The sequence below is a fragment of the Daucus carota genome, chromosome 2, assembly GCF_001625215.2.
Source record: "Daucus carota subsp. sativus chromosome 2, DH1 v3.0, whole genome shotgun sequence".
Taxonomy (NCBI): Eukaryota; Viridiplantae; Streptophyta; class Magnoliopsida; order Apiales; family Apiaceae; genus Daucus; species Daucus carota.
The window spans coordinates 28,893,990-28,916,575 of NC_030382.2; the positions used below are offsets into that span (position 1 = coordinate 28,893,990).

Below are 22,586 nucleotides of genomic sequence, written 5' to 3' on the forward strand. Positions count from 1 at the left end.
AAAAAAGAGACATATAATCTTTTGCTGTATTGCATAGAAGCCCAGACTGCAAAGCTTAAGGAAAGAGGTCTAAGTAAGAGGATTCCACTGCATATTAGAGACATGAATATCATGGATGCCGATAAAAAGAAACATATTAGTGAAAAAACGTTGTTAGTAAAACAACATAATCAGTTCTTGCCACAAGGTATTCTTGAAAATTAATTGTCTTTTTGCCTTTGCAAATAAACATGTTAAAATTTCAGAAAAGTTAGGGCTGTAAACGAGCCGAGCCGAGCCGAGTTTTACCGAGTTCGAGTCGAGTTTTTTCTTACCTAGTCGAGCCAAACTCGATAAGCTTATCTTTTTTTTCGATTCGAACTCGAGTTCGTTAAAAACTGAGCCAGGTTCGAGTTTTTAACGAACCGATCCGAGTCGAGCCGAACCGAGTCGATATCCAACTGGTCAATAAATTTCTATTTTTTTTCAAATTTCAACTATTGACTTTGTCTATATAGTACACAATTCAAAAATTAAAAAAATTGATTACAAAATTGAAAACAAAAGAGCTAAAACTAAAGTATAAAATTAATTTTTTTTTAATATATGTTTTTTATCGAGTCGAGTTTTTGACGAGTCGAGTCGAAACCGAGTTCGAGTGGAGCAACTAAAAAGCTTGGTTCGACTCGTTATACGTATCGAACATTATTGGTTATTCGAACTCGAACTCGTTAACGACCAGCTCGGTTCGTTTACGACCCTGAGGAAAGTCGATTATTTAGATCATATGTGCATGTTAGATTTACAATATCATTGTTGTTTGTTGCGTAGATAACCAGAGCAATTTTACACACGTCGGTAGAACATGAAATTTATAATAATTTATTATTATATTTTTTTTATAAGCAATAATTTATTATTATATTAATAATTTGTATACTAATTAGGTAATAAATATCAAAAATCTTATCCATACACATCAAATAAAATTTATATTTTGTTTTATAATCTATTTTTCATTTATAAACAATAATCGATTCTTCTTGAGTTATGCTAAAGGTTGGTAATATTCGATTTTATATTTTGAAGAAGCTGAAAATACATCCGGCAATAAAATGTTAAGGGAAAAAAAAGGAGAAAGAGGAAAGAGCTTAGCTGAGTCAGGTCCAGCAAGGGAGGAGAGTGGTGGAGGTCGACGAGTACTGGAGACTAAATAGTCCACGTCATCAACCTTGCGGACAATACAACTACAACTACAAACTAGTAGTAGTTTCCATTTTTCAGATAAGGACTTATCTTCCTCGTCATCTTCGTAACCTCTTCAATCACACATATACGATATACATAAGCCTATACACACACATATACAACACTGTTTCATCTGCCTTGAAGGCAATCTTCCCTTCAAGGTAGCTCTGGATTTCTCCAATGGCGACTTGTGTGCCGTGTGTTTCTCACACTACAACGTCGTCGCCGATCTTCCTCACTATATCTCGCCACTCTCATTATTCTTCTCGCCTTTACTCATCTCGATTACGACCTAGATTCTCTTCCTCTAATACATGCGTTTATCCCCATTTTTCCATTCATAATAGGTAAAGCGCTCTCTCTCTCTCTCTCTCTCTCTCTCTCTCTCTCTCTCTCTCTCTCTCTCCCTCCCTCCCTCTCCTCTCTCTCTCTCTCTCTCTCTCTCTCTCCCTCCCCCCTCCTCTCTCTCCTCTCTCTCTCTCTCTCTTTATGTGAAATGTAAAATTGTATTTGCGACTGTAAATTGTAGTGATTTTTTGTTATTTGGGATGAAGTAGTATGGACTTAAGTTCTCTACTCTTTGGTTGCAGGCTAGATATATTCTATTTAAAATGTTCAATTACAGATACCGACGTCTTTAATAATGTTGCAGTTGAGGAAGAACTTCATGAAGACCTCTCAACTTCAAGTTGTTCAGTCCCAATAATTCATCTCAATACCGAGGTTCTTGAGGCAGAATCAGTGAATTTACTTAGTGAAGGCACTTATGTCGACACTCTTTTGACAAAGTTACCAGTATGTTGACTATTCCCAAATAACAACTCTTGAAAATCAATTGCAATTCCTCTTAGTAAGCCGAGCTTTCTCCAACTCAATTTGTACTTGCAGGTTTTAACAGAGGAAGAGCAGAGCATAATTGCTGCAACTCCTGCCCATCCAGCAGGCTTGTATGGTAAACAGCTCGCAGCCCCTGGTCTTTTCTAAATGAATTCACTTAGGCCATCAATTGCTCCTCCTCCTTTAGGTTTTGATTGTTTGCCCGTAACTCCATATTTTTAAAGATAATCAACTGTTAGAATTTTTGCAATTACTAAAACCCAATTCGTGGAATTGCAGTGATTTAAAATTACTCGATAACAGGATTATAGTTTGGAAGTCTAATTTTCAGCTAAGATAAACTTTTGTCTTTCTAAAAGGATTTTACTGATTTGAATGAGATGATTGTTTGACAGACTATAAAATGCACTATTTTTTCTCAAGTGCTTGCTCAGTTAGGTTGGTCACATTTATGTAACTTAAGATGGGAAGCGAATATAATCACGGGTTACTGGGTATGGTGAAATATGGATTTTTATCACCCAAGTTACCATGTTCTAGTTGCAAAAGTCATTTTTGTTGTTTGCTAGTTCAGGTAGAGTATTTGATAGCTTGCTTATGTGTATGTGACTGTTTGGAATGCACCATCAGAAGTTTTCGCTTGTGTAACTCAATGGCAGTGTGAGAAAGATATGTTCTTAACTATCATCTAGTGGTGTGAAAAATCCAGAAGTACCCTTGCTGAATAGTATTTATGAAGTTAATATTGCCTTAATTTATTAAAAATCTTAGGACTACATTGTTATTTGTTCACCTGGAATATACTTGGTGTAGCTGTGTAGTAGATAAAAAGAATTTAGACATGTCCATACGTTTTTTATATACTTCATTCAACTTCATGTAGGTTCCTTTATAAGTCCACTGACATTAAAGAGTTCAGTACAACTTCTTTTCTGGTTTCCATTTTCCCTTTTTTTTTTTTTTGGTTTTTGAGACCAAAAAACTCTATACATCTAGTGACCTCCAAATTCCAATGCATCTATACAAAATTTTAAAAACTCTTCCAAACACTACCCTCTTACTAGTTCCAATGTTTGAATAATTTATATATATAAACAATTCAACTTAATATAATGTACTTAGTAAAATTAAATAAGTACTCCCAACGTTTTAAAATATAGGTCGTTTAAGTTTTTGGCACACATTTTTAAGTCTTTTGACCTCATTGCTAAAGTTATTATTTTTGAATTTTTTTTGAAGTGATGTGGTCAAAATAGTTTGAAATGTGTGCCAAAAAGTCAAACAACTTATATTTCGAAACAGAGAGAGTAAAAACAATTCATCCAACTAACTTTTTCTTGAGATGCGTAATTTTTCTTAAAGTGACATGTAAAAGGGGACATAGGGAGTAATTATTAAAGTGGTGGTTTGGTGTTGTTCCTTAAATTAGTTGTGATTAAATATGTGTCTGGTTCTTCTATTAAAATTCTACCAATGACGAGTGTTCACTTCTCTGGTGAGAAAGTTCATTGTGTTTATAAGCACTAACAAGTAATTCATCTTTTAGACTTGGCTGTAGTAATCTCCGTAGCAATTTCTGATCCAGATATCATTTTTTCCTTAATCAGCATTATACGCTAGTTGCATGGTGGGGTGTTTGGTGGAACAGCTTTGGACTTTTGCTGGGCCAGCTGCTATAGCGATGCTTCATCCAAGCCTTCTTCCTGTAGCAGTCATCGGTTTCTTCACTAAGGTCTAATGTGTCAAATTATAATACACCAAGTAACCATATTATCTCTTATATGATACGAAAACAGGTTGTCAGGATTTATCTTCCTAACAAGATCCATTATTTACAGATATCAATAATTTTAGGAGGCCCCTTGCTTGGAAAACTTATGGATCATTCTCCCAGAATGCCTACGTATAGTGCATTAGCTACTGTTCAGGTATTGTGTCTATTGAAGTTGGTAAATCAGATGATTGTAGAAGTATGGAAATTGACATCTAATTCCCCCTTTTACTGTCAGACAACTGCTCACTTGTTATCTGTTGGGTTGATAATACATGCTCATACTGTGCATTCTACACTCACGTTATCTGTACTCCTCCGCCCTTGGTTTATTGTGCTAGTATTAGCCAGTGCTGTTGAGAGGTTATCTGGTCTAGCTTTGGGGGTTGCAGTAGAGCGTGACTGGGTTGTGCTGGTATTGTTATTTTAATTACCTTTTTCATGTAAGGGTACTAAGAAACATTGTTACTTTTTATGCTGGAATACTGAGTTGTATCTGTCTTTACAGCTAGCAGGAACAAATCGGCCTGTTGCTCTTGCTCAAGCTAATGCCATACTCAGTCGAATTGATCTCCTATGTGAGGTGAGCTGTGGTCTAGAGGATTGTGTTGGAGCATGTACAACGCAATTCTATAGAGATAATATAACTAGAGTATAGCCTCAACTATACAGAACACCCCTCCAATGCAATGCTAAATAAGGTTGTAAAATAAAAAAAAATGCTGTAATCGGTTCTATTATATAAACAAATATAGATGTTGCTATGATTGCCACATAGGCATTCAAGTGGAGAAATGGAATTGATTAAGTAATGGTCACAAATATAATTGTGCATCTAAAGGTTAGGTGGTTGCGAAGTAGCTAAATTGTCTTATATTTGATGTCATTTTAATATCATGCATTGGACTAAAGGTTCTATTTAACATCAAAAAAACGCTTTTTAATTTCGTAATAACTAATATAGCACTAGCTATACATATTTAGAACTATCAGCGGACATGCTACTATTTTTCAGCAAGGTAAATACCTTTACTCAAAAAGTTTTATGGTGTATTATGTTTTAATGATTAACTGAAGTTTGTCATGAGTTATCATGTTTATGTGTTTGTGCAAGAATGGTAAATTGGAGTTAAAAATCGTTGTCAACATCGTAATTAGTACTAATAAACTGGAACTGATGTATTGTATCATAGAACATACCATATTAGCATTAATATATGACATGGAGACTTGTTTACATATGCAGATTGCTGGCGCAGCATTGTTTGGTGTACTTCTATCCAAGTATGATCCTGTTACCTGCTTGAAGCTCGCCGCTGGTTTAATGATATCTTCACTTCCTGTTGTGGTACTTGTTTCCTCTATCTGATTCTTGATGCTTAATCAGTTAGTACCCTTGAGTCTAGAATATTTAATTATTCTTTCATCCTAGGTTTGTCTTACATGGTTGACAAACAAGCTTTCTGCTGGAGTCCTCGATCGTGCCAAATCACTAGAAACATGTTGCAGCAGTTCAGCAGAAGACTCTTTGCACAATGTGAAAAGCTTAGGTCAAAATTTAATTATTTTTTGAAGCTGCAATGGGTAGAATTAGACCTCTTATATATTATCTCTGACTTGACCTTTTATGTCAACCAGTTGAAATGAGTGTTGAAGCTATCAAACAAGGATGGAGTGAGTACATGCAGCAACCTGTACTTCCTGCAAGCCTAGCCTATGTGCTTCTCTGCTTCAATGTTGTACTTGCTCCTGGTGGTTTAATGACTGCCTTTTTGACACATCGCGGTATGGTTCAAATTTCAATTTGTTTCCTGCTGCGCCACCAATATATTGTTGGGTTCTAAAAATTTTGCTTATTAATTAAGCTAATTTATCCAATATGATACATAACATATTTGTCTGTTTGGTTTGTTTGTACATTCAGTAATCAGACATGCAAGTTAATTATATATTTCTTTTTTGGAATGTATTGATAACCCTCTTCCTTGTCTCATACAAACGTAATGCCTATATGGAGACTAGCAAGGAATAGGAGATGAGGGGTTTGTGCAATGGTTGTAAATTTTCTGGAGAATGATTATGGTTTGATAGTATAGAATTTTAAATATCAACTACCATCAAATGCACTGCATAACTTGTTTTACCTCATTACCTGGTCCTCTTCCAACCTGGCCTACCAACAAAGAAAAAAAAAACAAGATTAGAAAATAGATGCATGACGATCTTTTGATTATTTCCCATTAATTGAAATTTTATTGGAAATGTTCAGGTTTAAATCCATCAGTAATTGGGGGTTTCAGTGGATTATCTGCTTTCATGGGAATTGCTGCAACATTTGTGTCTGCAAGCATGGTGAAACGACTTGGTCTTTTTAAGGTATGGTCCTCCTTGGATTATCATATCCATTCGTGTCTGCATCTGCCTTCTGTTGGAGTTCTTACAAAAGCTCACTGCCAGGCTGGAGCAGTTGGACTATTTCTACAGGCTTCACTTCTTATGATGGCTGTTGCTGTGTACTGGAGTGGCACTCTCTCTCAGCAGACACCACTTTTCTTCTTTCTTTTCCTTATTGTGAGTTCCAGTAGTCAGTTTCAGTTTGCTGTGCATTGAAATATTATTGTTTGCATTTGTACTCATTTTCATGTGTGTGTATTTCTGTTCCCCTGGTGTTAATTTTCATTTGAATGATCACTGATCACAACTCTGAAGTTCCCATATTGTTAAAAGAAAGTTACCATTTTAATTATCTAGATATAAATAAAAAATGAAGTGATCCACTACTTTTTACAGGTATTTTCAAGGTTGGGACGTATGTCATACGATATTGTGGGAGCACAGATTCTTCAAACTGGAGTCCCAGCAAGCAAAGCAAATCTTATTGGTACAACAGAGGCATCTGTTGCAAGTTTGGCAGAGTCTTTGATGTTAGGAGTTGCAATAATAGCAAATGACGTTTCACATTTTGGAAGTTTAGCAATGCTTTCTGTTTTATCAGTGGTTGGGGCGGCATGTTTGTTCTGTCGATGGTTAGCACATCCAACCGACGCCCAAAGAAGTATCTTTTCTTTAGACCCTCAGTTTTATTCGGGCTTATGCATGCCGTGATCCCCTGTAGGTATGGTGCATAATCTTTATATCACTTTCCCGGAAGCGTGTCGTATTTGTAGCTTTGATTGATATTTCATATTAACCTGTCTAACTATTTACTTGATACATGATGCGTTCTAAAACTAAAGACATTAAACACCATTTGAGAAAACATAAAACTAACATTAACTTGAACAATTATTGCATGAAATACGTAATATACCAGCTCGTACTTTTGGTGATATTGTATAGCACGATAGAGGGTAAAGGGACAGAGGGCTGAACATACAAAATCAGTTAGAAACTGCAACAGGTAAAATATCCTTTAATGAGGACCTAATGCAATACAAAATAAAAAGCATAAGAATTTCCTGTACGTAGATAAAGTTAAATGAACTTTGAAATGATTCCTTGCTGGCATTCTGAGAGTCTTTAGAACAATTTGATTCGCTTGGGTCAAGTTTACATGGTAATAACAGTCAGGACACACTTCTGATGATGTTTGTCTAAGCATATGCACCTGCCGTTGTTTCTGCTTTACCTTAATATGGTTCGTTCCTTCTGATTTATATTATGAAGGGAAGGTAGTCTCATCCCTGGTATTTTATATTAGTACCTAAACAATATTTTCTTTTCAGGATTGCAGTTGCCAATGCCATCACCAATTTTACTAAGCCGGCCGACCGTGATTCATTTGTTGACCTCCATAGGGGCACAGAGAATTATCCTGAACTTAGAATATTACAAATCAATGATTTGATGGAATGGTCTGGACTCTGGAGAAGATCTTAGAATGCTGAATGGCTGATCCATATCTTATCAGCACAAGAATTGGTACAATGAATGCACATTATGCCCTTTCAACAGATTTGTCAATGTAATAGAAATTTAGACTTGTTTTTTGCTGGTGAGGGTTCTAGATGCACATAGTTAGGGTTAGCCAAGGATAGCATAGTCTTTTAAACTAGTAGCATCAATATCATACCAAAGTGAGCCTGAAAAATTTGTTTCTGTTTTGCAACTGCAAATTCTGGCTAAATATATAGTGGGCAGGATTAGGGAAAAGTGTACTGTTCATATTCATACAGATCATTCTCCATCCTCTTGTGATTACCTATTATCTCTTTGTTTTACGATTACTTGGAAGTTGAAATAATACCCTAGACAAGACAGTGATGTAAATATAACTTTAGTAGAGTTTATCGGTTCCTAGCTAGATTGCAATACCGATATGGGGAAAGCATTGTCCTCTCCATTTGTGCTATGTTATGGAAGTTATACATATAAAAGTTGGGTCATGTTCCCTGACAATTGATTGTCAGGGAACGTTTATGCAACAATCTGTTTCCCGGCCGTTGGATCGTTGACGATCCAATGGCTAGGACAAAAGAAATTTTTTTATCACTCTGTGCTTTTTGTTTTCCGCGGAAAGAGGGGCTTCCGCGCATATTTTACGCGAAAACACCGCGTATATTAACCGCAGACAACACAGAAAGATGGAAGTTGATTTTTTTTATAACCTAGGCGATCATCACAATTTTGTTGTGCAAATTTTGGAAACTTTGCTACTGTTTTGTGGGTTTTTGTTGCAAGAATCTCCTCCTATTTCTATCTTTCTCTTGGGTAAGCTTAATTTGTAGTGGTGTTTTGTTCATTAATTGTTGTGTTGTAATGGATAAAATGTTTGCAAGATTTGAAGGTAGAAAAAGTTTGAAAAAAATCAAGAATGTTGATGTACATGATGATGATTTTAAATATGGTAATGATAGAGATAACATTGAGTATGTTAATGTTGTTGATAGCGATGGTGAGGAGTTATTTGTTAGTGAACAATTAGATGAAGGTGAGAAATTGTATGATGATAGAGGTAGTATGCATGAAAGTATTGGTAATTTCCATGATAGTGGTGATAATATTGTTGATGGAGATGAGCCTATTAGTATTCCCTACTTGAATCAAAAATTTCCTAGTTTACAAGCTGGGGAAAATTTGTTTAGGGCGTATGCTTTAAAGCATGGTTTTGCAATTAAGATACAAAACACACAGAAGCGTGTCAAAGATAAATCTATATATTGTCGAATGTATGTTTGTAATTTAGCTGGAGAAAATTGTGGGAAAAACCCCGATGAGGACGGTGAAATATTGATTGGTGGTCTTGGTTGTGTTAAGGAAAAACGGGTAGAGATGTGCTTCCTAGGAGTGGTTTCAAAGTTAGAATGTACGTGGTTAATAAGAAAAAAACAAGTCATTGGGAGATAACCGCTTTGGAATTAGAACAAAACCACGAAGTTGTGACTCCTTCTAAGATGAGTTTGATAAAACGGGAGAGACATGTGACCGCGACTCAAAGAAATTTAATCAAAACCTTACATGTACCCGGTGTCCCACCAAGACAACAAATGAATATTTTTGGTAAAATGCACGGAGGAGCAGAACAAGTAGGTTTTGATAGCCAACATTTAAGAAATGTCGTCCGCGATTTTAGGAAGGACAACATGGGAGTTAATGATGCTCAAGCCGGTTTGGATTTGTTGTACCGTTTGCAAGAAGAGAGCGGCGGTAAATTTTTCATCAAGACTCTTCTTGATGACGAACAAAGATTGAAGTGTCTTGTACGGGTCGATCCCCGCTCTTTGATGACCTACAAAAACTTCGGTGATGTGGTTGCGTTTGACACTACATATCGAACTAATAGGTATGCTATGCCGTTTGTGCTTTTCACTAGAGTCAACATTCACCACCAATCAATACTATTTGGCTTTGCACTCATGAGGGATGAATTGAAGACAACTTTTGAGTGGGTTTTGAGTACTTGGCTAGAGGCAATGGAAGGAAAAGAACCCTTGGCTATCATAACCGATCAAGATCAAGCCATAGCCGCGGCTATTGAATCACAACTACCCAATACCTCACATTTGCTATGCTCATGGCACATTAGCAACAAATTTCCCGAGAAACTTGCAGCATATTATTCCAAGGAAGGGTTCAAATTTGATATCAACAATTGCATATATCACTCATTGACCGAAGTTGTGTTTGAGAATCGGTGGAAAGCTATGATTTTGAAGTACAATTTGGAAGGGAATACATGGCTACAAGGATTATATGTTCTGAAGCATAAGTGGGTCGAGGCCTACACACGAAACACTTTTTCCGCGGGTCAGAAGACCACATCAAGAAGTGAAGGAATGAATGCCTTTTTCGATGCCTACGTTGGTTCTTGCACCGGTTTGAAAGATTTTGTAGAGGGTGCGAAAAAAGCTTTGGAGAGGCAATTCATGCGTGAGAAAGACGAGGATTACAAGACGAGTAACAGAAGTCGTTGCATGCAAATGAAAACCACTTTGGAGCACCACGCTGCTTCCATTTATACGAAAGAAATGTTTAGAAGATTTCAAGAATAATTGGTTGAATCATCCAAGTACTTTGTGGAGAAAGATAGAGATCGGTCCTTGGAAGATGTTGAAGACACATTCTACAAATGTTACAGACCGTTGACGCATGCTTCTCAGAGAACCACGTATCTTGTTTCATTCAATAAGGCGTCATTATGGGGTTCATGCATTTGTAAAATGTATGACCATGTTGGCATGCCATGCCGTCACATTATTACTGACGAAGAGGTGTGCAGCGGAACTACCGGAACATTTTGTCAAACGGCGTTGGACACGGGACGCCAATAGAGTTGATGGGAAGTTGCCATATCAGACGTCCGAAGTTGAATCATCATCTCATGAATTGACTCCGACGGAAAGATTCGACCACATGACATTACTTACCATGGCGTTTAGTCATAGTTGCATAGCATCGGAAGAGCGGTATGAGTATGCCGTTGGGGTTATTAATCGTGAAACAAAAATAGTTGAAAGCATGCCTGTTGACGGGGTCGAAAATGAAAGAGGTGAATTCAATTCAAAAACAACTCAATAAAGTGGTGAGAAGTTGCATGAGAGTATCCTTGACCCCTTGGTGTCGAAAACTAAAGGTTGGAAAAAAGAGCACCGCTTTAAAAGCCCCGTTGAGGAACTTACAAAGACAAAAAGAAAATGCCGATATTGCAATATATTGGGACATGATGTTAGAACGTGTCCCAAAAAAAGAGGATGATTTAAGAAAAGCTGAGACTGCCGAATTGTAGTTGACATTTTGATAAAATTTTCCTTATGTTTTAGTTGTAGTTTATATGCTCTTCGTATGAGTTGGTGTAACTAACTTGTTCATTGTTGGATTTGTAGGTGAAATAACCGACGGTTCGGATGAGTCAGTGTCACATGTTAGCAACTCCTTCTCGGACTCGGAAGAAATGTGTGTTTCACCTACCTTTAGCGAGTTGGGTGAAGCATGTCGTGAACTCGACGAATTTGCACAAATGTACGAAGCACCACCCCAATCGGAGGAAATGTGTGTTTCACCTACCTTCAGCAAGTTGGAGGAAGCATGTCGTGAGCTCGACGAATTCGCACAAATGTACGAACCATCTACCCAATCGGAGGAAGAAGACACTGAGTTGTACCCGCCTGAGGAAGCGGCCTATCGGCCAAAAAATTGGACCGAAGCTTGTCAGTGGTTTGCAAGCGATAACATGTTCGAAAGGGTGGCGTATAACTTGACTCCATATTTTCTCCAATTTTTGAACTTGGGTAAGGACTATCCCGATGGGCCAAACAAAGTGTCCCCGTGGGATGGTGGTGATATTGTGACGTGTGATAGGATAGCCGACATTCTGAAGTTGAGGCCTCACGCTAGAAGTGAGCATAAAAATCCGAAATCCGGATTATCCGATTTCCCGGTCCGGTATCCGAATTAAAATATCCAGAAATTTGGATATCCGATCCGAATAAATCGGACCGGATATCCGATCCAGTTAAATCGGAACCGGAATGAAAATTTGACGATCTGAAAAACCAAATATCCGGTTTATAATTCATAACCGGACCGGATATCCGGTGATGCTCACCCCTACCTCACGCGGGTTGCACGCGTGACCAAATGCGTATTGAATATGTCAAGGGGTGGGTGTCCCACCTTAGTGGAGATTTTTATTTTTATTGCGTTTTGAGATTTAAAATTTTAAAACAAATTTTATTAAAATCTAAACAAGAGATGCATTAAATGCACTCTAAATTTTTATTCCTTTTTTTTTATTTTCGTAATGTTGTTTTGCTATATGAGCTCAATCTTATTTTCTCTTATATTCAACTACTCCTTTTAAGTGTAAATGTACTCGTTAGAGACCTTTCAATTACTCATCCTCTTTCATTTTATCCCCTTGCATTCCAAGCTTTAAAAAAAAAAATCACAAGATTGTACTCAATAATTCTAATGAACATTTTAATTGCAGTAAACTAAAAAATTTAGTTTTATTACGTTTTGCGCTTTAAATTTGTATTGCGTCAACAATATATTCTACTATACTGGAACAAATATTATATACTTGGAGTGAAAAAATCAGCTGTAATTTTGTGTATATCAAAATAGTAAAATAATTCCCAAAAAAAAAAAAAAAACTGATTTCGCGAAAAATCACTTGACATACCAAATTTTGTGTACATCTGAATTGATTAAAAATAGCCAAGAAAAACATAATACATTAATAAATTAGGGAGAATATATTATTTAATTTTCTTAGTCTTTTTTTAATTTCATAATGTTTAGATTTCAAAATTGTGTCGTGTTAATCCATCTTTCACTTCTTAACCCCACATTGTCTAGCGTTTTGAATTCTTAAACGCTATTTCATGTAACGTTTCACGCACCACATTGGGGTGATCACTAAACTGCATAAACTTTCTGCATCGCGTTTTGAATTCTTAAACGCTATTTCATATAACGTTTCACGCACCACGTTGGGGTTATCACTAAACTGCGTAAACTCTCTGCATCGCACCATAAAAATGCAGTTTTTAATTTTCATGACATGGGTGCGGGTTAAATTTTTCGCAAAACGCATGGTTTGGTGCGGATTGCGATTTGACATATTAGTAGTGCGGTTCAAACCGCACCTCTGTAATATAATAACATATATAAATATATTAGAAATTATTAAATAAAATTATATTATACATATATATATTATTTATATATAAACTTATATATTATACATATATAAATATATTATAAATCATTAAATAAAATTATATATATATATATATATATATATATATATATATATAAACTTTTCAAATCGTAGTTTAGTTAATTATTGTTTTATAAAGTTAGCATTATTATTATACCAAATTTTTATAAGGCGATTATATTATTACAATATGTCTGTTAGTACTCATTATTACAAATTTATGGTTTACACCTTTGTTTATATTATTTAGTAGTTGTAGTAACTCACTGTGATTCGAATATTCAATAAAACCAGAAATGGGGTTTGATTTGTGATTATAGAAAAATTCGCACCGCTCACACCGTGATTATGCCTAATGAAAGATCGTGTTATGTTTTATATGGATTTTCAAACCTAATTACAACACGACCTAGCGTTTCTTCCAAAAACAAAAACGTGGATTATTCGACATTAAAAATTGACATTTCATACTTTTTCTCCAACTATAATATTTTGAATACTACTTGTGAAAATTGTGATATGTGATTATTTTTTATAAAAAGTTATATTACAAATAATAAATTTCGAACTATATACGTGAACACCGGTTCAATTGTAGTAAAGTTTTAAAACCCAAGTTCGAGCAGCTCAATTGGTTAGAGCGTGCGGGAGTAGCACAAGATTCGACCCATCCTGGCGTGTTCAATTTACTCATCTTGGTCTGGACATGGATACTTGTCTAATAATTGAAGACAGTTGAAAAGTCTGCTCTCAGAAAAACAAGTCTTGTTCACACACTAATCTTATTCCTCAGGAGGAGAAGCAAGCAGCATAGGAAAAACAATAATGGGCCAGAGCTTCAGCAATCTAAACTGGAATTGTGGGATTGATTGTGCTAAACCAAGAAGCTTACCTTTACCAAATTATATCCCAGTTGAGATCCTGGCCCAGATTTTGTTGTTCCTTCCAGTCAAATCCCTTATTCAGTTGACACCCATCTGCAAATCTTGGTATAATCTCATCAAAGACCCTCATTTTATTTCTGCACATCTTATTCATTCTCTGAATATAGCTAAGAATAACACAAATACTAGTGATGATCATAGGTATTTGCTAGCTACCCCTTGTAAATTTAAGCCTTTTGGTGATAAGTACTTTTGTTTTGTTATTCATCCTGATAATATGAAGGTTCTTGAAAAATGGGAGCTTCCTATTTGTACTAGGAATATGAATGTTGAGGTGGTGAATTCGTGTAATGGACTACTTTGTTTGACAGAGTGCTATCCTAATGCTTTTGGCCATGTTGTTTATCTTTGGAACATGTCGATAAGAAAATTCAAGACTGTAGAAAACTCCGAGCTGAATCTTTATAATTCTATTGTTTTTAAGCGTGTCACGGGGTTTGGGTATGATTACATGGCTAATGACTACAAGGTTGTTAGGATTCTTTACTTTAAAGAGGATGTGGCACCTGAAATTGAGGTCTATAGCGTAAAAATGGGATCTTGGAGAAGGATTGGGGTCGATGTTGATTTTATTGCTCATTGTAGTTCGGCTTCAGTGCCGTTTGTTAATGGAGCTCTTCATTGGATGGCTCAACCCTATAGGCTGGGGAAACTGGGGAAGTATATGTTTCCGGTGAATGAGTTTATAATGGCATTTGATATTGCTGATGAAGGATTTCGAAAGATGGCACTCCCTCTGAACTGTTCTAGATTAGATGCTAGTGTTATGGACTTTAAGGAATTATTATCTTTGTATGTTCCATTTCGATCTGCAGATCACATATTTGAAGGGTGTTATATATGGGTGATGAGTGAATATGGTGTCACTAAATCTTGGTCGAAGTTATTTACTATCAATGTCTCGGCACCTATGAGAGTCAGGCCACTAGGACTTACGAAGAATGAGAAGCTTATGCTTGTAAAGGATGAGGAACAGCTGGTTTCACTTGATCTTCAGAATCTACAAGCTCAGGATCTGGGACTTGATGCATGCTTGTATGCTGTGGATTGTTCCTACATGGAGAGTCTTGCTCTTCTTGATCAAGGAATTTGATTCAGGTTAATATTCTGTTTTATACGTATTCATGTATTTTCTACCAAAAAAAATTGCATATAAATTTGCACTCGTGTGAAAAATTAATTATCTCAGAGTTCATATGATCATATCAAGTAGAAGAATTGATGTTTGTCTGTAATTTTTGATATATGGATTTAAGTTTATTCTTCAGCAAGGTCTGATTAAATCCCAGAAACAGTAAATTGTGAGGAGCCTTGTTCAATGACTGAATGCTTGGTTGATTCTTCACGATTAGTTTTCCAGCAGATTAATCTGTTTGATTGGATAAAAACCATGCGCCTCGCAGCACCTACTAGCATGCATCACATCTCCGATATTCCCCTGATCAACGAAAATTTTACGTGCAACGACAACAGAGTTAATAACATCATCATTAGGATGGAAAACTGACAGAACCTCAAATCCTCTAGCTCTAAGATCACCAGGATCAATCACTGGATACAGAAAACCCCGTGCGCCATGCGCGCTTCGTAACATCAGAATCGCTCCTGGAGCCATGTACTTGGCCAGATGATCAATAACGCCAACCTTCTCATTCTTGTCCATCCCCACCAGCGCAGCCAAAAACACAACCTCATAGTCTTGCAAAGCACTTGTGACATCCATCACGTCAGTTGTGTGGAAAACCATCCTTTTTGACAGGTCAGGATTAGATGAGACTAAGCGACTCGCCTTTAAATTGGCCAAGGGATCGATGTCATAGTTGTGAAAACAAGTGTCTGTGAGATGGTACGAGGCCAAGACAATCGAGGTTAGAGGGAGGGGACCAGACCCGAGAAAGGCCAAGCGTTTCAGGACACCCTTTTGGGGACAGCAGTGTTGGCTCAAAATGGTGAACTCAAGAAGGCTGAGCTTGACGTAATTGGAGTAGTATGGGAAGAGGTTGATATGGTCCAAAGGGTTGTCAAATGCGCCTAATATGGAAGAAAAATGGGACTCGAGAAGACCTTCAGCTTCGCCAGAGAGCCTAATAAGCTTCGATCTCATTTCTTGAACTCCTGAACAGAGCTTGGTTACATCAATGGAACTTGGTGGGATGCAAGTGAGAACAAGTTTGGTAAAGAGAGTGTTAGCATCTTTGGAAGGTTGGAGATTATCGAGTTTGGAAATTTTGTCATAGAGATCACAAATTGTTTGCACTAAAGGATCATGATTCTGGCAACCCATCTTACACTGGGGTGATATGAAGATTTGATGATGAGTTTTAACTCTCCAAATGGAAACTAGTTAGTTTCTTGTAGGAAACAATAATCTGTCTCTATTTATTGACTCTTGTGTGCCCTCATACACTACTAAGATTCTAATATATGCAAGTTGCCGCAATCCTATTAGTACATTATTATTTTATTTCTTCACTTATTTATCACGGAGCGTTCACTTGGATAAAATAGAACTAGAAGAGAATGGAATGAAAATTATAATGATATTTTATGGTGAAAGAAGAAAGTATGATATAACAGTAAATAAATATGAGTGAGTGTAAATTTCTTATGATGAAGATTGCAGGGAAACATAATGAAAGAGTGAAATGAGCATCCCTTCTCATACGTGTGGTTTAGAATTCTAGTTCAAATAATTGAAATGGAATGATTAAAAGAATGAAAATATAGACAATTTCTCTAATCACCGCCAATTTAAAGTACAAATTTTATTTCATTCTTCCTCCATTTCATTCGGCCTAAGTTTTTCGTCTTTCCCTGTTCGAGGGTTTTGGACCACTAGCAGTACAGAAGACACTACTGGTACTACAAATTTTTCTTGGTAGTTGGGATCAAACAATGATCCCAATGCATATGTATTTACTCTTAGTGTCATCAAATTTACAACTTCTAGGTAACATAAGCAGGTGGATATCATATCATATGGTATTTTGTACAACTCTGGGGGAAAAAAAACAATGGCTTTCATAATCAGAAAGATATGTGATATTGATGTTTATAATGTAGTATAGTACATTAGTCAGGCAACAGCGAACCGTATCATATAAAAACCAAGACAAGGCAATCTCATTCTACTTCTAGCTCTTCAATTCTCAAAGGGACATCTTAACTTATTGCCTATCCTGAACTCTAATGCTTCAATGATTTGGAACTTCAATACAAAGACATGTGACATGTGATTATGTGAATTCAAGCTCCTATACATAACACTTGAAACAAATAAAATCAATCTCAGACTATAGATTATGCATAAGAAGCTTCATCCACTCGGTAAACAATTTTGGAGGAATGATAGCGGCTTTCGAGTATCAGTCTTGGTCATCTATCTAGCAAATCTTTACATATGTATGCAAACGTAGATTGTAGAGGAAATACATTTTGGCTGGGGAGAGTTTTAAAGTTACAAGCAGCACCTGCAGGTCTATGAATGTGGGAATTTTCATGAATGTTCATATGATTTAGAGCAAGTACTTGACCAGCCTCACTCATCTTTATGGTACCACTATCCTGAATACATATACAGCGAAATCAGGAGCTCATATATCTAGTTTACATTCACTAACACAATTTAACAATAAATATAATGTGAAAGTCACCTGGTTCCATGTTATCTAAAGTTCTTCACGTGTTTCAGAGCTTTCATAAGTGGTGGACTCATAGTCATCGGTGTGCTCCTGAGTTTCAGGGAGATTTTCATAGGTGTAGGAATCTTCAACAGGTTTGGAACTTTCAGTGCCAGATGCTGAATTCTTGTCTGAATCGTATGGAGTCTCCGGAAATATCTGAGACACTAGATTAGAGATTATATCAATCAAGATATTCCCCCCTTCAGGTGGCTGTGCAGATTCTAGCACAGATGTGACATAATCTTTAGCTTCAGAATCTGGGACATTGTCAGATGATATAGTCTCCATTGTCTCAGTAAACTGAAGGAGGACACCTACGCCATTCACTATATCATATACCATTAGCCCAACTCTTCCTCCAACCCAACTTCCAAATTGGCTTCCCACAAGATAACCAAATCTTCCAAACTTTTGCTCGCCAACAAATCCAATAGCATAAGTTCCAACTAGAGTGCCAGTCCCCCTAAGCAAGCCTTCTGTTATTGTCCGCCCGTAGTATATTGCCTCAAAAAAATCCCACCCAGACGAAATTATGGGTCCTAATATGCGTTTGGCTTTTCGGGTTGCCAGTTTGGCAGCCTTTTTTCCCTCTTGCTGAGCTTGTAAAGCTGCATCTTTAGCATTCAAACCTTGTGACAGTGCATCAATTAGAGCAGCCTCAATTGCTTTATGCCTGGCTTTCTCAACATGAGACGATCTGATGGTGTTAACATAAAGCTTCACACCCTCCTTCACTGCACACGCCATTGTTCCAGTGCTCCCATCAAAACAGTTTAGAAAAGTAAATTTTCCACTTTGTGATGAGGCGTCATTACCAACCAACTGCCTACATTTTTCAGCTTTGTAAAAAGGAATGTCAGGACTAAGAACACTTTTCCAAAACATCTAAAGAAGATGCCAGCATAAGAGTATACATCCTACTGACAGATACATAGGATAGAAATGCTCTTCAAAACCCATAATCGGTACTGTTGGGCCAGTGTTACACGCACACACAAAAACCAATGGGTGCTATTCGACTACAAACCTCTCTTAGAATAAAAACTAAAAACCAAAATAAAAAACTTATAAATCACATCGAAATATATCATATATGGTATGGGAATTGATTGTTGGGAGATGAAGAAAAATATAGTGAAGTCGGATTTCAAAAAAGTGAACCGATTGACGGGAAAAAACAATTAAAAATGGAAGGATTCTGTGGAATCATGTGTGGGAGGGTACAGGTTTATTGCGTGTGGTGAATTCTAGGGGGCCATTAGATTAGATTGATCTAATGGCTTATATTAGTTTGTAGTTTGTATTTTACTTTTGGTTTGTATTTGATCACTAGCCTTATATTTAATAGTTACATTTTTTTATGGAGACAAAATAACTGTTGAATCTGTTGCTTGAGAGTGAATCTACTTTCACTCACAGCGACAAGACAACATTCACATAGGTAGTTACATGGGAATAATTTGTCAGTATTGCGTATATTGGTCGATTCTATGCTTCAGATTAGTTGCGGGATTAAGTAATTCTGGGAATATCGTAAAATATTTACACCTCCTAATACCCATGTTTCACACTGCAAGTTCATTGTCATAGGAATACCTAAAGTGAGAGCTGAAGGAGCAGCCAACTGATATGTTCAAAGGCCAAGGCTTACTTGCAACATAATAAATATACCATAATAGCAGGGGAGCTTTACAGGTATGCACTTTATATTGAAAGTATTTAACAAGGAGTGCTGCAATCTGGAAATCTGCTTGATGCATATGAAGCCCAAAATATGCTAGCTAAAATACAAAGATCATGTGAATGCAGATAGATGGAAGAGAAAATAGGAAGTCCTATAAACATTACATATTTATTGCATGAACTTGATAAAATGCCCAGACACACACACACACACACACACACATATTTTAGACAAGATACTAGTACAACATATTGAGTGTAAGCTTTTGCATGTGAAGTGATTGAAGACATGTGCATAAAAGTGGCAAAAATTTTAGCAGTTTCAGCCTTTGAGCCAGATCCAAAGTCACATTCAATAAGTACCTAAAGTATATTTGTGAACAGTCACATGGACTAATAGAGGTGTTACAGTCGTAATGTCTAAAATTACAGGCACGAGCAAAAAGGAACAATGTACAATGTAGTATATTTGTAAACAGTTGAACTTCTCATTTGCAAGATCACCTAAAGTATTTCATCTTCCCTTGCTTCACTTATTAAGATTACACTGAGAATATGACATCTAGGCTTGTTTCTTTTCAGAAAATAAGTTGATTAGGAAAAATATTTTTCTAGAAAACATTTTATTTTTTAAGAAATTTTCCGTCATTTGCTATTATGAAAAAGATTATACAAAAGGGTGAGCAGAAGTTCATTCTGAAAAATATTTTTTTATTTTGAAAAGGGGAAGTCATTTTCAAGAAATCCATTACTTCTCTCAGAAATTTTCCTCTTGTGGAATAGATTTTATTTTCCGAACACAAATGAACGCAGGAAAATCTTCCAGAAACTCAAGTAAACACAGCAAAAACATTCTTCCAGACCAAACAAATGCCATAAATCCAGAAAGCATTTCCAGCAAACAAATGGAGCCCTGATCTAGCTAAGGAAAGGATCAAAATGTAGCTGCTTCTGTGAAATTAGGTCATGCTCATACTGAACTAGTAAAGGCAAAGACAAATATCACAACTCCCAGAATTCGTGGTTCACACAGTCAGTCACGACAACATTCTTTCATGCTCATGCTAAAAGGGTGTAAGAGGAATACTCTACCAAATCAAATTTTGCAAAGTTCGACCAATACAGCAATTCTATATTCTTTTGCGGGATAATCATTGCAGTTATCAAGCACGATCTTGTTTCGATTGAAAAATTCAAAAACTTGATGGAGCCAGAAAATTTAAACTTTAAAACGGGCTCAAACTCTGCTTGAAAGCTTAATTGCGCTGTACTAAATATTAGGCTTGAGACTCGACTCAGGAAAGACCGATACAACTTCAACTTTGTCGGATTAAGCATGTCAGATACAAAGTAATTCTAAATATATACACACTCGCAAAATTGAAAACTTAGCTAAACTTTACACAAAGGTATAGGAATTGGAGAGTCAAATTCTCGAAGTCTAGTAGCTCGTAAATAACAGACACAATCACACATAAGTAAAAGTTTTAGCAGAGAGATGACAATCGTAAACTTCAAGTACAAGTGCATAGGCTTATAGCTAAGTTATTACAACATGATAGTGCTAAGTTGGAGAGAGAGGGAGGGAGGGAGAGAGAAGAGAGAGAGAGAGAGAGAGAGAGAGAGAGAGGGAGGGAGGGAGGGAGGGAGGGAGAGAGAGAGAGAGAGAGAGAGAGAGAGAGAGAGAATGTATGGACCTGTGAAACTGAGGAGAATGAGAGCAGAAACAAAGAGGAGTAGTTGAAGTTTGGTGTTCTGGATATCCATGGCCATTGGGGGCTTGTGTAGAGCTTTGAAACAGTGTGATCTGTTTGGGCCAATCAAGACTGATTTCTCTTCTGGGTTCCAAGTATCGATCTAAGAAGTGTTGTATATTTGTGCTTTTCTTTTGATTTGGTTCTTCGTTGTAATAAAATATTAGGGGGTGTGTAAGATATGTGGACAGTGGTAGATTGACTTGACTGCCTTTGCACCAACTCAGACTCATCTCATCCGGTTCTCCCCATAACTTTTTTTTGGAAATATATCTTCCGAACTTATGCCTGGCCATCTGTAATTTGAGCAGGTATAATAACTCAGGCCTGCCAGATTCCATCAGCGGTGGATAAAAATAAGATGGCTCTAGTAGAGTAGTTGTCTTCTACATCGCTGAATTCTTGTTCTCCGGAGATCTATGTCCATAAATAATTTTCCTATGTTCCAAGTGTATTCGGTTAATCGAAACTGAAATCGATTTTTTTTTCGGTTAACTGAAACCGAAGTTTATGAAAAATCGCTACCGAAAACCGAAACAAATTAATTTCGGTTTATAACCGAACCGAATTTTAAATTCGGTTAAAACCGAAAACCGAATTTATTAACCGAAATTCTTAGATGATATAAAAAATATGAAAATAACAGCCAAAATAGTTAAGCATAAAATGATGCCGTTGCAAAGTTCCAGCACATTGAACAAAAGTGAAGCAGTGACTAACTACCTATGTTTGCAGTTTACATTCCAAATCAAAAAAAAATATTCCTGAGGCAACTAACAAGCAAGCACAATGGGTAGAGGTCAGTAGCTAAAATATTCTTGAATAATCGATTCAAGAATTATACCTGGAGATTTAAGAATAAAGATCACAGCATGTTTTTGAGTTTGGGATCTTCCGCTTCAGGTTAATGAACGCAGGTCGGCCGTCACAGGCTCGCAGTGATAGAAAGGGTTAGGGGCCGTTTGGTGTTGGAATGAATAATCTGATATGATGTGTTTGGTTGAGTGCTGAAATCAATATATACAATTTTTATTAAAAAAATTATTAATATATATTAATTAAAAATATCAATAAAATTATTATTGTCATATATTTTTACATCATCGATTTAATTTTGTATTAAACATTAATATTTCATTACTTAAAGAGAGACAAAAAAAATAAAAAATAAACATATCTCATACCTTCATCTCATACCCACCTCCCCATTTGAGTATCAAAAACCCATAAATTTGGGGTTTAAGGTATGGGTTTCAGATTTTATTTTACCCAACCAAACACCAAGTATGGGTTTGGAATGGACAAACCCATACCTGATTCCAGAAACCCACGAACCAAACGACCCCTTAATGAACTGTTATTGAAATCCACAATCTAATTAGGTATTTAGGTCACGCACTCACGCTTGTAAGTTATAAAAGTATAATATATATGTTATTAATAAAAATACTTTTTTTTGTAAAGTATATAAGAAATCGGTTTTCGGTTAACCGCGGTTAAATAACCGAAAAACCGAAATAATAA

The 22,586-nt window shown here is 36.4% G+C and overlaps 5 protein-coding genes across 9 annotated transcripts; 3 read left to right on the forward strand and 2 right to left on the reverse strand.

Moving 5' to 3' along the window:
- The first annotated feature begins 1,075 nt into the window (after positions 1-1,075).
- Positions 1,076-8,094, forward strand: LOC108210204 (solute carrier family 40 member 3, chloroplastic). 2 transcript variants are annotated; one of them, XM_064087079.1, is made up of 14 exons: positions 1,076-1,574; positions 1,818-2,022; positions 2,116-2,179; positions 3,672-3,796; positions 3,903-3,992; positions 4,074-4,250; positions 4,344-4,418; positions 5,082-5,183; positions 5,268-5,385; positions 5,474-5,620; positions 6,105-6,211; positions 6,293-6,406; positions 6,626-6,950; positions 7,569-8,094. In XM_064087079.1, exons 1-13 carry the CDS (start codon positions 1,408-1,410, stop codon positions 6,938-6,940), a joined length of 1,806 nt encoding a protein of 601 aa, XP_063943149.1. In that variant the 5' UTR covers positions 1,076-1,407; the 3' UTR covers positions 6,941-6,950; positions 7,569-8,094. The 2 variants fall into 2 exon arrangements, with proteins under 2 accessions (XP_063943149.1, XP_017236986.1); XM_017381497.2 differs by having other exon boundaries at positions 1,089-1,574; positions 7,561-8,094.
- A 1,245-nt stretch (positions 8,095-9,339) lies between these two features.
- Positions 9,340-10,326, forward strand: LOC108207303 (protein FAR1-RELATED SEQUENCE 5-like). Its single transcript, XM_017377761.2, has one exon. It carries the CDS (start codon positions 9,340-9,342, stop codon positions 10,324-10,326), a length of 987 nt encoding a protein of 328 aa, XP_017233250.2.
- A 3,294-nt stretch (positions 10,327-13,620) lies between these two features.
- Positions 13,621-16,382, forward strand: LOC108210141 (F-box/kelch-repeat protein At3g23880). Its single transcript, XM_017381411.2, has 2 exons — positions 13,621-15,040; positions 15,211-16,382. Exon 1 carries the CDS (start codon positions 13,824-13,826, stop codon positions 15,033-15,035), a length of 1,212 nt encoding a protein of 403 aa, XP_017236900.1. The 5' UTR covers positions 13,621-13,823; the 3' UTR covers positions 15,036-15,040; positions 15,211-16,382.
- Positions 15,193-16,226, reverse strand: LOC108210142 (nicotianamine synthase-like). Its single transcript, XM_017381412.2, has one exon. It carries the CDS (start codon positions 16,224-16,226, stop codon positions 15,291-15,293), a length of 936 nt encoding a protein of 311 aa, XP_017236901.1. The 3' UTR covers positions 15,193-15,290.
- A 579-nt stretch (positions 16,383-16,961) lies between the features above and the next one.
- On the reverse strand, positions 16,962-21,453 carry LOC108209603 (uncharacterized). Of its 4 annotated transcripts, none has more exons than XM_017380593.2 (3): positions 21,006-21,452; positions 17,596-18,451; positions 16,962-17,506 (listed from the first exon to the last, which is right to left on the reverse strand). In XM_017380593.2, the coding sequence occupies exons 1-2, from the start codon at positions 21,401-21,403 to the stop codon at positions 17,611-17,613; spliced, it is 1,239 nt and encodes a 412-aa protein (XP_017236082.1). In that variant the 5' UTR covers positions 21,404-21,452; the 3' UTR covers positions 16,962-17,506; positions 17,596-17,610. The 4 variants fall into 4 exon arrangements, with proteins under 4 accessions (XP_017236082.1, XP_063943150.1, XP_017236081.1 ...); XM_064087080.1 differs by having other exon boundaries at positions 17,596-18,464; positions 21,006-21,441; XM_017380592.2 differs by having other exon boundaries at positions 16,962-18,451; positions 21,006-21,453.
- Positions 21,454-22,586: the final 1,133 nt, after the last annotated feature.

What these genes read in the sequence shown, in the direction of transcription:
- LOC108210204 (XM_064087079.1), top strand. Translation starts at nt 1,408, where the DNA reads ATGGCGACTTGTGTGCCGTGTGTTTCTCACACTACAACGTCGTCGCCG. An exon ending in TCATCGGTTTCTTCACTAAG is followed by an intron (nt 3,797 to 3,902) that starts GTCTAATGTGTC and finishes CATTATTTACAG; the next exon opens with ATATCAATAATTTTAGGAGG. An exon ending in AGCGTGACTGGGTTGTGCTG is followed by an intron (nt 4,251 to 4,343) that starts GTATTGTTATTT and finishes CTGTCTTTACAG; the next exon opens with CTAGCAGGAACAAATCGGCC.
- LOC108207303 (XM_017377761.2), top strand. Translation starts at nt 9,340, where the DNA reads ATGCACGGAGGAGCAGAACAAGTAGGTTTTGATAGCCAACATTTAAGA.
- LOC108210141 (XM_017381411.2), top strand. Translation starts at nt 13,824, where the DNA reads ATGGGCCAGAGCTTCAGCAATCTAAACTGGAATTGTGGGATTGATTGT.
- LOC108210142 (XM_017381412.2), bottom strand. Translation starts at nt 16,226, where the DNA reads ATGGGTTGCCAGAATCATGATCCTTTAGTGCAAACAATTTGTGATCTC.
- LOC108209603 (XM_017380592.2), bottom strand. Translation starts at nt 21,403, where the DNA reads ATGGAATCTGGCAGGCCTGAGTTATTATACCTGCTCAAATTACAGATG. An exon ending in CATTCTCCTCAGTTTCACAG is followed by an intron (nt 18,452 to 21,005) that starts GTCCATACATTC and finishes TGAAAAATGTAG; the next exon opens with GCAGTTGGTTGGTAATGACG.